This window comes from Bos taurus, chromosome 26 (assembly GCF_002263795.3).
Source record: "Bos taurus isolate L1 Dominette 01449 registration number 42190680 breed Hereford chromosome 26, ARS-UCD2.0, whole genome shotgun sequence".
Taxonomy (NCBI): domain Eukaryota; kingdom Metazoa; phylum Chordata; class Mammalia; order Artiodactyla; family Bovidae; genus Bos; species Bos taurus.
In genome coordinates this window covers 19071367-19086797 of record NC_037353.1, presented here as the reverse complement: position 1 = coordinate 19086797, position 15431 = coordinate 19071367, and the positions used below count along the sequence as shown (strand labels likewise).

Sequence of the window (15431 nt, the reverse complement as noted above, 5' to 3'; positions counted from 1 at the left end):
AGAAGTCCTGACACCCTCCTGGTCAGAACCCTGGTTCTAAGCACCCCAAGGCCTTGCTGTGCCATTGCTCTTGGCAGGTTGGACACCTGAGCCAATCCTTTTTCAGTTAGTTCAGGTGGAGTGTTTGCTACTTGCAAAAGAATCCTGATTAACCTAGCCTCCATCTATCACTTGAATCCCTCCTTTGCTAATTCATAGAATTCCTGCCTCCCCATCTTCCTCTTTTCTTGAGAAATAAACCCGCCTCGAGGGATGGAGTCATAATCTTCACCATCACCACCGTCATCATCATCACAGCAGCAGCAGCAGCAGCAGCATCAACACCATGACCTGTCTCTTCCCAGCATCAACCTAGGTATGGAGGGCATGGAGCTGCAAACAGTAGTGTTTGCCTTCTGGATGCCTCCATGCTCATCAAAATATAAGAAATTCCAAGGGCACAGAGCACATGCTGAGCACAGATCTTTTTTAGAACAAGGCATAAATCAATCAGTCTGCGTGGAGCTTTCACAGAACAGAGACACTCATCACTGCAGATTATTCTGACCTTTCAGTGCCAAACATCCCTTTCTGGAAAAACCAACCACCCCTTAGGACAAAAGGTTTTTATCCTCATCTTAAAGTTTCCCTCTTATTCTTTGCCCTGTATTTGTGGGGTCTTCTCTACCCTGGTTAGCTCCTAGTTCAGGATCAAATTTGTTTGTTTATTTCTGGAATGCCCTTTCCAGACTCATTCAATTTACCCCCAAATAAAATCCCCAGCTCCAGATTTCTCATCATGGCTCAAAACCTCCCGTTAACAAAGTCTTCATTCCTTTAAACTGATACCTGGCCTCTGGATATGTCCTCTTCTGGGATACAATCTGTGAATCTCCTGTTGGAATGCCTTCCCAGATGTTTTCTGGTCCTATTTAACTTCAATGGGTTTCAAAGAATTAAGCTTGTAAAAAGGAAAAAAGTGCACTATACCCAATTCCAAAGAAATGATCCATGTTCAGGGTTGTGCTTTCCAAATGGGAAACAGATGTAGCTAGAAACGAAAGAAGAATTCAGAGGAGGAGGAAAAAAATAGGGGTTTCTGGACTCCTTGTATTTCTCTTTACGCCTCCACCCTCAGGCTCTGCAGAGACCCTCAGATATTCTAAGTATCAACTCAACAGATCCAGGCCTCCCTTAGAAAGACCTGCCTACTGTGAATTCAAATGGCTATCTTAGAGAATTCTACTGATTAATAAGTAATGTTTATTCCTACTTTGCAAGGGAAATTCCTCTTCCCCTTAGGTCTGAAATGATTGGGCATTGTTATTACTTTCTTGTCCGAAAATGTAGTTAAAAACAAGTTATCCTTTCTCACAATGCTGTGGGTGGGGAATTAGGGCAAGTTCAGCTGGGAGGGGGGGGGCGGTTGGGCAGGGGCGTGAGGGGCGGCTCTTCTGCTCCATGTGACATCAGCTGGTATCACCTGCTCAGCTGCAGTCAACTGTCGGTGGCGCCAGGCTGGGCTGGAAGGCCCACAGAGTCTTTGCTCGTTTAGCTGGTGCCTCATGCTCTTCCACGTGGCCTCTTGCTGGGGCTAGATTGCCCTTCCCCAGAGCATGGAGGTCTCGAGGAAGTCAGACGTCTCAACTGGTGACTGGCTTCTCCCAGAGACAAAGTGGAAGCTGGTGGGCCTCTTTAAACCTAGACCCAGAACTTGCCCACATTCTGCCAATTGAGTCAGGTCACAAAGCCTGAGTCAGGGGAGGCAAAGCAGATTCCACCTCCTGATGGGTGGATTAACATGTGCATACAAAGAAGAAAGAAAATGATGACAGCCATCTCTGGAGATCAGCTGCCACATCTCTTTAACCACTTCAGTCACTCAGAGGTCACATGCTTATTTCTCAACCTTAGATAAACCCCATGTATAGAATACTCTTCTGTCTCTTTTCCCCTACAGATTGTTTTGCCTCACAATCTCCATTCTAAAACCTAGTATCTTCCTTCCATTCAACTTACTCTCTCCCTGAATACTTGTTTCAGAAAACTATATTCCCAAGCACACAGCTCAAATTAATTTTTATTAAAGCTTATTTTAATTTTATGTTCTGTTATGATAATGATCACTAGAACTTGTAATATACTCATATTATAAGTTGACAACCCTTTAAAATCTCTTCTGCAAAGTGCCAGATGGCAAATATTCTTTACTTTGGGGCCATATAGTCTGTTACAACTACTCAGCTCTGTCATATAGGAAAATCAGCCATGGAAAACTTGTACATGAATGAGCAGGCTTCTGATCCAGTAAAACTTTATTTACAAATATAGGCAGCCGGCCAGACTCGGCACAAAGGCTTGGTTTTGTTGACACCTGCTTTAGAATAAGGGATCCATTTGTCTTTCAGTATATTTCATCCAATGATTAGCTGTTTGACTTTCAGAAAGTCTAAAATTCACTTTCTTCCTCTATGAAATAAGGATATTGAAGTAACCTTCAAGAAGCAACAGTTAAAACCAGATATGGAACAACTGACTGTATCAAAATTGGGAAAGGAGTATGACAAGGCTATACATTGTCACTCTGCTTATTTAACTTCTATGCAGAGTACATCATGCAAAATGCTGGGCTGGATGAATCCCAAGCTGGAATCAAGATTGCCAGGAGAAATATCAACAACCTCAGATATGCAGATGATACCCCTCTAATGGCAGAAAGTTAAGAGGAACTAAAGAGCCTCTTGATGAGGGTGAAAGAGGAGAATGAAAAATCTGGCTTAAAGCTCAACATTCAAAACTAAGATCATGGCATCCAGACCCATCAGTTTATAGCAAATTGAAGGGGAAACCATGGACGCAGTGACAGATTTTCTTTTCTTGGGCTTCAAAATCACTGCAGATGGTGACTGCAGCCATGAAATTAAAGGACATTTGCTCCTCAGAAGGAAAGCTATGACAAACCTAGACAGAGTATTAAAAATCAGAGACATCATTTTGCTGACAAAACTATGGTTTTTCCAGTGGTCATGTACAGATGTGAGAGTTGGACCACAAAGAAGGCTGAGCACCAAAGAATTGATGCTTTCAAATTGTGGTGTTGGAGAAGACTCTTGGGAGTCCTTTGGACTGCAAGGAGACTGAACCAGTCAATCCTAAAGGAAATCAATCCTGAAAATTCACTGGAAGGGCTGAAGCTGAAGCTCCAATACTTTGGCCACCTGATGCGAAGAGCTGACTCACTGGAAAAGACCCTGATGCTGGAAAAGATAGAAGGCAAGAGGAGAAGGAGATGGCAGAGATTGAGATGATTAGATAGCATCATCTATCTATAGATAGAGGAGCCTGGTGTGCTGCAGTCCACAGGGTACCAAAGAGTCAGACACGATTTAGTGACTGAACAACACTGAAGTAATCAACATTACTCTGAAATGTTGTTCTGAAAACACCACACATCTTTAAATAACCTTTGAAGGAAATTCCCAGAAAGGCCACAAGATGAGTTGTTTCCCTGTGACAATGTCTCAGAGCCCTGCTGATATTTCCACAACTTTCCATCTTTCCAGGGGTCTCTGTCTCTGTATGTCTGCGTACCCTCCCTTCTGTGGGTCTCTCTTTAAGAGCGAGTCTCTTTAGCTGTGTTTACAGTGTTTTTCTCTCTGTTCTCAGGGTTTTACTGCCCTTCAATTTCAATTTTGTATATTCTTGTGTATCTCTCTTGCATTCAGATTTTTCTCTACATCTATCTCATTTCTCTGCATCTCTTCCTGATTATGATGTTGGATAGCTCTATATTTTTTCATTATTTCCTTTTTAATGAAAAAAGTTCCCCTATTCTTAATTTTCAAAATAGTACATTTTTCAAATTTTAGAAAATTTTCTATTTACATACAATGAAATACGTGTAAACTATTTAGCATATCCAGTGTATAGCAGGTATCCAGTGTATAGCAGGTACCCAATAAGCATTACATCCTTTTATCTGGCTTCCCCTTTATGTAGCTGCCTGAGTTTTTTTTTTTTTTTTCATATGGGTCAACAATTTTCAACAGGAAAAAAGGTTGGTCCCCTGTCTTTATCTAGAAGACCTTGCTACTCTCTCACCCTTACCCAGGACACCCGCTCTCGACCTACTCCATGTCATTACCATGCTTGTACATATTTTGGGAACTAATGAAGGTAGAAGGTTGAAGTCCAGGCAATAGACTGGAGGCTCAGTTGGCTTTGCTCAGCCACCCAGTGTTGATCTGGTACTCCCACAGGCTCCTTCTCTTTCATTCGCACTATTAGTATTTTCTGAGCACTCGTTATGCCCTAGGTGATGGGGAGACCGAAGTGAACACAACTCACAGTTTCTTCCCTCCTAAAGCTCATGGTTCACAGGGAGAACTGGATGATAAGTAAGTAACCAAACCAGAGTAGGGCAGAGGATGCAGCGACTGGAATATAGACGAGGGGAGGGTCTCTTGGAGACGCCTTTCAAGGTGTGACCTAAAAAATGAGAAGCCAGCCCAGGAGGGAGAAGGAGGGAGAATGTTCTGGTCAGAGGGCTGAGACCGTGTCTGCTGGGCCGTTAGGAACTGAAAGGAAGCTGCTGTGTCTGGAGGAGGTCAGCGAGGCACGTGGCAGACCGAGTCGGCTCCCAGGCCAGGCGTGATAAAGGGTCTGGGTTTCATTCCAACATAGTGGGAAACCAGCATAGAGTTTTAGGCTGGAGAATGGCTCATCTGATTTATGTGTTAAAACGATGACTCTGGCTAGGGTGTGGGGGAATTCGATTGGTGGGGGAAGTGGGGAAGCAGAGAAAGGAGGCTCTCCAGAGATGGTGGCCATGGAGGCAGAAAGAAGAGAAAGGATTTGAAATATTTTAAGAGGCAGAAATGACGGGATTGACTGATGAATCCGATGTGGAGACAAGAGGGTGGGAGAACCAAGACTGACACCAGCCTTCTGGCTTTGGTACTTGGAGGCCCACTGCAGGGAGGAGGGGGAAGGAGCGATCAATAGTTCCATTTTGGACGCGTTCCGTCGGAGATGACTGTGATGCGTGCAGGGGAAGATGTCAGGTAGGCAGTCGGATATATGAGTCTGAGCTTGGACTAGGGGTTTGGGTTGGAGATATAAATTTGGGAGTTGTCAGTCATGGGAATGGATATTAAGCCCTGGGAAAAGGGGACAAGGAGAGGAGAAAGGAGCCCTGGACCAGACCTGGGAACTCCGACATTAAGAGGCAGAAAAAGGAGGAAGCACCTATAAAGAGGAAAAAGGGGAGAAACCAGAGAGAAAGAAGGAAAGCCGGAGGAGGATGGCATCCTTGGAGCCAAGAGAGCAGAGTGTTTTTAAAAGGCAAGTGGCCGAGAGCGCAGGCCACTGTGCCAGGTACTGTTGAGAGTCCCCAGGAGAAGGGAGTGAAAATGCATCCTGTCTGTGGCCTCGTGAAAGCCGCAAATGGCCATAACAAGTTGATGTAAATTTGACTGGAGTTAGATGAGTCGTATAAACATGACTGGAGTTGAGGTGGAAGGTGGATGGCGAGTGTGCTAAGTTGCTTCAATTGTGTCCAGCTCTGTGTGACCCTATGGACTGTAGCCCACCAAGGGTCCTCTGTCGATGGGATTTTCTAGGCAAGAATACTGGAGTTGGTTGCCATGCCCTCCTCCAGGGGATCTTCCCTACACAGGGATCGAAGCCCTGTCTCGGACATCTCCTGCACTGGCAGGTGGATTCTTTGCCACCAGCACCACCTGGGCAGCCCAGAATGTGGATTGGGGTGAGGCAAACGGGTGGCAAGAAAGTGGAGACCACTTGTGAAGACAACTATTTGAGTTGAGTGACAAAGGGGAATAAAGAAATGTGAGAGATCACGGGTGGGATGTTTGGGGAGGAGAAACATTATTGTGTGTTTGGAAACTCAAAGTGATCACTCTGGAGGGTGAGAGATGGTGCCTTGGCTTTGTTTTTTAATAACGATGAGAACTTACAATTATGTAACTCTTCACAGTTTACCAAGTGTTATCACACACACTGGCTTATCTTCACAGACTTGTAGATGAGGAAGCTGAAGCTTAGGGGAACAGAGTGACAAGCACAAGGTCAGAGCCAGGAAGTGGCAGGCCCAGGACCCCACGCCCAGGCTGCTCTTCTTGACCTGACCCCCAGGCCCCTCCCTGTCCACTGCAGCCGACTGGCACGAAACTTGGCCAGCACACACGCAAGAATGGGTCGTGCCCCACTGATGTCTCGCAAGCAGATTTTTAAATTTCCACCAAGCCAATCACTTGTACCTGCTGGCCTAGCCTTTGATATTATAAAGTCACAGCTGCTTTTCAAGAACAGGGGACCCTGTCCCACTTCCTAAGCCTGTTCAATTGCGCTTCAAAGCCTCCTGAATTTATAGAAGTGCCCAACAAGCTCAGGCAGGTATTAGAGGAAATGTGAAACCCCATGTACCTCATATCCATCTCCCCACCCCTGTTGTGGGAACTGTCACCCCAGAGGGACCGTGACTAACCTCTCACACCCCAGTCTCCAGATCTGTAAAATCCTAGGACTGTCATGAGGATGATATGAGGTAGGGGTTATAGAGTATTTGGAAGGATGCTCGGCACACGGTGACTACTCTAAGAGTGCCAGTCATGATGCTTTTCCTGTATTCGCTCACTCATTCACTCAGACACTTGCTGGGCACCTTCTCTCTGCCAAGCATGGCTCTAGGCGCAGCAAATGCAGAGATGCACACACATTCTTCCTGGGCTCAAGAAGCATATGTTTTAATGAGGGGAAGCAATGTTGGAACACAAACAATTCTGCCTCGAGGGAATAAGTGAGGTGCAAAATGCTGTGGGTGTCCAAACAAGAGAAGATTACATCTAGGCCAGGCAGCTGGGGCAGGCTTCCTGGGAGGAGGGGAGGGCAGGGAGAACAACCCCCACCTGAAAGGCCGGGTGGTGAGGAACCAACTGGAGCGTGAGCTCCATGGAGCAGAGCTGGAGGGGATGCGGCTGGCTGTCCTGGGGGGAGATTTTGAGAGGCTCTGGTGTCGGGGCAGCAGAGCCAGCCAAGGGAAGCCCTGGTGGAAGGAAGGAGTGGCAACTCCGTGCCCACCTGCAGCCTTCTCCCCGGGTTGCTGGGACGCCCTGTGTAGGAGCCATTGGTTTGGCTTTGTGTCTGTAGCCCCTGGGTGTAGTGGTGGACACAGAGGCCAAAGTGTCAGGTTTCATCCCAGGCTGCCGTGTAGGTTTGGGGAAGACGCTATGGCACCCTGAGCCAGCCTGGCACCTCCACCCCTCTACCCCTTAGAGAGTACTGGGACTAGCACCCCAAAGTGGTTCAAAGGAGAGATGATCCAGGGTCATCTGCTACCCCAGGGTCACCACCATGGGAGCTTGTGTGACCACCCACCACCCCACATTCAGGGTGAAAGGACTGGCCTCCAATAGGTGTGGAGGCCATGACCTCTCCCTCACTGGGAAGTGGCTCCTGGGGGTGGTAGAGACCTTCCAGGAGACCCAAGGGACAGGGGGTGCGAAGGAGGGGTGTCAGGGCTGGACTTTCTTTGGTAGCTCCTCAACCATAGCCTAGAGGGTGGGGCCCAGCCCACTCTGTCCCCTGAGGTGAGTTAGACTCAAGGCACTATTTTAAGAGCAACAGACTAAGAAGGGCTCTCACATAGGTTTTAGTCCAGTGCCTTTTAAATGCTGGCTCTGGAATCCCTTGTTTAAACTGCATTTTATGGAATGTGATGCATAAAATAAAATGCATGCATGTGTGTTTAGTGACTCAGTCGTGTTCAACTGTTTATGACCCCATGGACTGGGATGTTTTCCGAGCAAAAATACTGAAGTGGGTTGCCATTTCCTCCTCCAGGGGATCTTCCCGACCCAGGGGTTGAACTCGTGTCTCCTGCATCTCCTGCTGCATGGCAGGCAGATTCTTTACCGCTGAGCTATCGGGGAAGCTCCCAAAGTAGAATGCATCCGCATAGAAATGGCTCTGGATGAAACCTAGCAAAGAGGGCCCGAGGCCCACCCCCACGTGTGTCCACACATTTTGTGACCCTGTGATTTAGTCCAACTCTCGTTTTACAGAAGAGAAACTCTCAACCTAGAGAGGTGAACTGACCAGCCTAAGGTCCCTAAACTACCTCTGAAAGAGTCAGGACCTGCAGAGAAGCAAATGAAATCAAGGATGAGAAAGTGTTTTATAAACTGTAAAGTGTAGGGTTATTGTCTCCACTTTATGGCAAGTTCTTGGGCATTTTCCCGTGTCCCTACTTTGGGAGAGGTCACCAGAAAAAAAAAAAAAGGACAGAGAGTGTTGGCATCACAGGCAGTGTGGAAAAAGCACAGGATTGGACCTGAAGACAGTTATTTTAGAAGCCTTATGCTGCCACGTACAAGCTATGCAGCCTTGGACAGCTTATTTTGCCTCTCTGACCCTCCATTTCCTTTTCTAGAAAAACGCCTTCTTTACTATCTTTCTGGATTACCGGGGTTCAGGTGAAGCCATGCCTGGGAAAGTGCTTGTAGCCAGGCCTAGACAGAACTATACTGTCTCTTGAGGAGCAATAATGGTAGTAAATGGAAGACTTGAAGGCTTTGAGGACCAGCATTTAGTGCCCGGAAGGCACTTGCTGCCCCTGAGGGCTTGAGCCAGCTGTTGGCAGGGCTGGAACTCAAGTGTTGCGTCTCTGCTGCCTAGACACGTCCCATAGGTCATACAACACCCCAACATGCAGCCCTCAGACACTCTTTGTCAAGGCGTCGAAGGCACGACTTTCCATCACCGGGTGCTGACTCAGCCCCCAGTGAGCTCAGCTCCCCTTTCGCACACTGTGGATGCCAGAAGGCGCCTGGCCAGTCACTCAGCACCCCCTAAACTTCACTGGCTATGTGTCTTGGTGACGAAGGAGAGGGCCAAATTGGATGTGTTTCAGGAAAGCAAGAAGTGATTTCTCTCAAAGACCTTGGAGAGTTCTTTCCTCCCTCCCCGCAGTGAGCTCCGCAGGGGACGTCCAGCAGCTGGCAGCCGAACTCTGCTCAGGATGCACACGCTTGGGCTAAAACAAAGGCAGGAGCCCGGGGAATAATGGATGGGGGTTGGCGAGCCTAGCAGGTGTTCCAGGAGGAGGGAGGAGTCCTGAGACATTCCTGGCGGTGCTGCATGGGGGTGACCTTGGGCACACCACTTTCTCCAGGTGGAAAGGCGACGGGAAGAAATCAGCCATGGGACACCTAAGCCCTTCTGACTCAGCTATTGGGCTCTGAGGATCCACTCAGTCAACAAAGATTTATTGAGCACCTACTGTGTACCAGGCACAGTCCTAGGCCTTGGGAATGAAGGAGACAAAAAGTTCTGCCTTCATGGAGCTGATATTCTAGCAGGAACAGAGAAAAGATAAAGAGGAAAATAGAAAATGATCAGCTAGTGGTAAAAGCCATGGGGAGGAGAAGAGGGGTGAGAGGTAAGGGATCCTGGGTGATGGTGATTGCAAGTTTCAGAAATGTGGGAAGGAAGGCCTCATCAAGAAGGGACAACTGAGTGAAAGTCTGAAGGATGTGAAGGAGGGAGACAGCCATGTGGATCTCAAGGAAAAGTGTCCTGGGCAGAGGGAACAGCAAGTGCGAAGTCCTTGAGGCAGGAGCGTACAGCAGGGAGGCCAGTGTGGCTACAGGAGAGGCAGACAAGAGAGAGATGAGAACTGAGGAGCAATTTAATCTTTTGCTTTGTTCCTCAGGAAAAAAAAGATCCACCTGATGACTTTAGATGCATTCATAATGCTACTATTTAAGAGATTCATTCCAAACCTCAAGGACAAAGCCTTCTGCATTTCTAGGGCTCATTTACCACAGGGCCCTTGGGACAGCAGAGAGAGCCTGGGTTCAAGTCCCAGTACCTGACACTAGCTATGTTACCTTGGGAAGGGCCTTCAACCTCTCTGAGCCTCAGTTACACTGCTAAAGTTCATCAGTTGCCTCATCTGCAAAATAGGTTAATAATGCAGCCACCCATGCAGCCACCCATGCTACCTCTGGAGAAGGCAATGGCAATCACTCCAGTACTCTTGCCTGGAAAATCCCATGGACGGAGGAGCCTGATAGGCTGCAGTCCATGGCGTCGCTGAGAGTCAGACTTGACTGAGCGACTTCACTTTCACTTTTCACTTTCATGCATTGGAGAAGGAAATGGCAACCCACTCCAGCGTTCTTGCCTGGAGAATCCCAGGGACAGGGGAGCCTGGTGGGCTGCCGTCTATCGGGTCGCACAGGGTCGGACACGACTGAAGCGACTTAGCAGCAGCAGCAGCATGCCTACCTCACTTGACTATTGTTAAACTTAAAGTGAAAGTAAAGGTCTCTCAGTTGTGTCTGACTCTTTGTGACCCCATGGACTATACAGTCCATGGAATTCTCCAGGCCAGAATGCTGGAGTGGGTAGCCTTTCCTTCTCCAAGAGATCTTCCCAACCCAGGGATCGAACCCAGGTCTCAAGCACTGCAGGCAAATTCTTTACCAACTGAGCTATGAGGGAAGCCCATTTGTTGTTAAATTTAATGAGATCATTAATATGAAAGTGACTTTTACGTTGAAATGGGTAAGATAATGTCACGTTGCTTTTTGTTTTCTTCAGCAAAGCCTATGATAAGGGTTCATCACTGGCTGCCCACTCCCTTCCACCACTCTGCTCCCTATATTGCATCCCACGTGGGCCCTGTTGACTCTCACTTTGCTTAAGTCCACCTCTGATTCAGGAACGCTCATCAGATGCCTGGAGACCCCAAGACAAGGCTGCCAAAAGTTCCCGGGAATGTTCTGGGACTGATGTGTCCCCACCCTGGCCTGTCCAGGAGGGCTCTGAGCCCACTGCTCTGGTCGGGTGGAACCAGGTGGGCCCAGCCACTCCTCCCCAGCATTCCCCTCCGCCTTCCTGCAGGTACAACGGTCCCAACCTGGTTCTGAAGTATGACCGGGCCCAGAAGCGGCTGGTGAACATCGCGATGGACGAGCGCAGCTCCCCGTACTACGCGCTGCGTGACCGGCAGGGCAACGCCATCGGGGTCACAGCCTGTGACATCGACGGGGACGGCCGTGAGGAGATCTACTTCCTCAACACCAACAACGCCTTCTCAGGTAAGGGCTGCGGGCCTTGGGCCTTCCCTGCTCCCACCTTCCTCCTCCCATCACCAGGTTACAGTCACCGGCTTCTCCAAGCCCAGGCCCTGCCACCTCCAGGACCTCGGTTTGTCCCAGCAATGACCCGACAGAGACACCCCCAGGAGGCCCTTTCTTCTCTTATGCATGAAGCTTTTTCTCACCTCCCAGCCCCTGGGCCTGGCCATAGATGCCTTGAGCAGAAGACCAGTCCCTCTCCCTCAGAATTTATGTCCTGTTCACCCTCCAGTCTCAGCAGACCGCCCCCCCAACCATCCTCCTAAGTAACCCACCCTCCCTTCTCCCCCAGCTCCTGTGCGACTCAGTCATTCAGGACTTCTCACACCATCACCCGCAGATGAACCCCACCCCCTGGCATAGACCTCCATGGTACTTTCAGGGGGCCTTTCTAAAATGCTCTGAAATCCTTCAGGGGTCCCCACAGTGTTCAGATGAGCTCATTCTTTCACCCCACATCCCTGCCAAGCACCTGCTCCCTGCCAGACAGGAGGCCCTCGGGGCTGGGGACACAACTTGGAGGAAGACAGACCTGGGGCCTGTCCTAGCCCAGAGCACCATCCCATGTCACTTGGGCTCTTGTGTAAATGTCAGAAGGCCTGGCTGGGGCCCGAGAGCCTGCCTTGCTAACAAACTCTCAGGCGATACTGCTGCTGCTGGTCTAAGACGTCCTACATCCCAAGGAATGGCTGAGGGAAATTGATGCTCAGAAGGCTACATAATAGTAACAATGATGATAACTAATATTTTAGTAGCACCTACTGGGCACCAGGGTGGGGGTCTAAGTGCTTTGTCTTGTTCAGTTGCTCAGTCATGTCTAATTCTTTGAAACCCCATGGACTGCAGCACACCAGGCTTCCATGTCCTTCACTATCTCCCAGAATCATCTCATTTAAGTCTCACAACAGCTCAAGTATGTAGGTCCTGGTATAGCCCACTTTATAGTTGAGGAAACTGAGGCACAAAGAGGTCACGTGACTTGCCCAAGGCACACAACTTGTACACCCCAGGATTCAAACCCAAGTGTTTGACTCCAGATCCATCCTTTTAATTAGCACACTCTATGGCCTTACTCAATCTGAGGCCCTCGGGACCTAGTAGAGAGCCAGGCTCACAGTTGGTGTTCAGTATTCCATGAGTTGGGAGGCTGTATTCTTGGGGCTGCAGATAGAAGTCTGCTCCCATGGGGCCATACATCTGCAGGGAAGTCCCAGGCCACAGCTTCCTCCTGAAGGATGCAGGGTCTCATGTCCCTGTGGGGCCAGGTTGGACATGCCCTGGACTCTTCCAGATGGTGGCAGCCTCTTGGGTTGGTCTGGACCACGCTGTGCTGTTCAGACTTGTGCATTCACTGTCCTGCACCCTCCCAGCCTCCTGGAGTCAGGTGGTCACCTGACTTTGGGGACCACCCTCCCTGCTTACACACACACACACACGCACACACACAGTGGCTTTACCCTGGCCTATACTGTTGCCCCTCCTGGTGTCTGAGCCCAAGCCAGGATCCAGCCCCAGACTGCCCTTGCTGTTGAGCCCTGCCAGTTGCCTGAATGGGAGGGGATGGGGTTGGGGCCAGCGCCAGAGGGAGGGGCAGGGGCAGGCAGAGCTGACTGGCTGACAGCCAGCCTTGTGCAGCCAAGAAACAATGAGCCACAGCCCCAAGTGGTGTTTTATGGGTTTTCATCTCATCTTGCCACCAAGTGAGGCCTGAGAGATAGTAATTATCCCTACACAAATATCAAGGCATGATTACCCAGCTGGATTTACTGCCCTCTCTCCAACCAAGCCAAGATTGGATTAGGACACAATTAATTGATGGGCTGATCAACTCTTTAATGTGGGGCAAGGTCAGGAGGGGAGCAGCGGCAAGGGATGCTGTGGAAGGGGTGAGTCCCCGGCTGGAGGGAAGCCGAAGTGGGGAGGACTGTGGAAGGGGGTGTTTAACACTGGCTCAGCGGGCGCGATGCCAGAGGAAGGGGACAGACTCTTCCCAGTCACTGAACACAGAGCACCTGGGCTGGGACCTGTCAGGTGTCTCTGAAGCGGCGGCCCTCCCATGCTCTTCGAGCATTTCGTAGTGAAACCAAGAGCCACGGTGCTCAGCCCAGGCTGCACGTGAGACGTCCCTGAGGAGCTTTAACACTCCCAGTTCCCAGGGAGCATCCTGGTCAGTCCAATTGGAAGATCGGAAAGCTCTCCGGGTGATTCCCCCGTGCAGTCAAGGTTGACAGCAATACCCTAGGGTCATGTTGGTTCCATGCTCAGCCTAATCATCAGCCCATTCCCTCACTCACATATTCATTCACTGGATACGTACTTACTGAGCACCCACCATATGCCAAGCACTGTTCTAGGCACTGATGATGCCCCAGTGAATGAACTGACAAAAATCCTTCCCTCTCTCCGCAGTGCAACCTTCTATTTCTCTAGAAACCTGACCCCCCTCTCCTGGCCCTGTGGACTCTTAAGTTCCTCGAGGGCAAAGTCCCTGTGTTTGTCATTTTGTGCCCCATTCTGGTCCAGCCAGAACTTGAACATCCTAAGAGTACAATTAAAACTTAATAAATAAATCCAGGAAGCAGAAACAAGGCACACACCATTAGGCCTATGAGAAGGTTCTCCAACAGAGGAAATATGAGGAGAGGCAAACATATGGAGCCCCCAGAAGGTTCGCCTGGGAGAGGGTGGAGCTTGTCCCCCAGAGCTGGGGTGAGGATGACAGGGCCCTGCAGCCTTAGTCCCAGGCATGTACCTCCCAGTGGCCTTCTCTGGGTTTGAGTTAATTTTTCAGCTGAGTGATTCAGTTGATTCATCGACAGTGGGCGGGTTGTGGAGCCAGAACCTTTGTGCCAGGTCAGCACTTCCCTGGGTCCAGCTGGCATGAGGCTCAGCCAAGCCACTGCCACCCTGCCCACCATGAGGAACTTGAGATCCTCTCCAGGAGCCCCAGCCAGCCCACACCTGCCCATGGCTTATGACTGGGGCTCCCCCGGCCTGTGCCCAAGCATTGGAGGGACCTGGGGAACGGGGGCCCCTCCCTCTCCCTCAGCCAGCCTTAGGGAGTCAGCACTGGAGTCCCTGGAAGAGGGCTGGGACCCTGCATCCTGGCAGTGTCCTGTAGGAGTCAGCCTGTACAAACCTGGGATCTACCCCTCACTTCTGGGTCACCTTGAGCACCCAGGGTGCTGGACACTTCTCTGTCTCAACCCCTCACCTGTAGAACAAGCAAAATTGTATCAACTTCATGAGTTTAACTCCGTCCATAGACTGTATCCAAAGTCTTACCGTCACCCACCACACCCCTCCAGATGTGAGTCCCTTGCCTTTCTGACTCCTTCTCCTCCCCTCTTCCTCTTGCTCGCCTCATTCCCACCTGAGGCCTTTGCACTTGCCGTTCCCTCCACCTGAAATGCTTTTCCCACCATTGTTCTCAGGACTCAGTCCTTCCCTTCATTCAGGCCCCTTCTTAGATGTGTCTTCCCTGTCATTCCCTATGCTCTTAACTTGCTTTATTTCTCTTTGGAGCACTTCCTACTGTCTGAGAGGAGGTTATATATTTGTTGTTCATCTTTCTACTCTTCTGCTAAACGCCATGGGGACAGAGACTTTGTCTTGTTTTCTGCTGTATCTCCATGACCAAAGAAATACTTATGCCACTTAGTAAACATTAATACATATATCTGACTGAACAGCTAAACTAGTGAATGAAAGTCACTTATTATGGTGTCTAGGATTTAATCCATGCTCTCTAAGCAACTGCTGTTATAATTCTGTGGGCTGAAGAAAGGCAGAGACTTTAAAAATGTCCTGGACAAAGGCACCATGGGCCTCCCTCCCAGCTGCTTGAAGGAAGAGACTCTAGGAGCAGAAAGAAGAAAGGATCATCATGTAAATAAGACACCACACAAATGAGGGTGTCAAGTGCGTGCAGCTCAAGGGTTAATAATTGGAAAGTAGGTAAGAGGGAGGGAGCAGAGGAGGACTGACCACAATCCCAAGAGGCCTGAGCAAGGAAAGCAGCCGATGGCTTAACTGACCTGGAAAAGTACTACCGTTTCAGGCAACACGTAAGCCAGTGTTTCAGGCAACACCATTCTGGAAAAATCAGGTAGGAGCCTATGCAGGACAAAGGGGGATAAGAGCCTGCTCCAGCACCCCATCCACAATCCAGGAACCCAGGACCCCCTGCAGCTCCTGTTCAGAGCCCATCCCTCCAGGGTCCTGCACTAACTACCCACGCTGTTGTTCAGCTTGGCCCTGAGCTCTCCTCCCCATGTGACCTGCCTG

The 15431-nt window shown here is 49.6% G+C and overlaps 1 protein-coding gene across 2 annotated transcripts in view; it reads left to right on the top strand.

Annotated features, from left to right (window-relative positions):
* The window catches only part of CRTAC1 (cartilage acidic protein 1), a 151677-nt gene that overhangs the window by 84022 nt on the left and 52224 nt on the right, over positions 1-15431 (top strand). For both annotated transcript variants that reach the window (NM_001205325.1, NM_001191289.2), the window contains 1 exon segment: positions 10909-11105. In NM_001205325.1, coding sequence (NP_001192254.1) covers positions 10909-11105 — 197 coding nt within the window.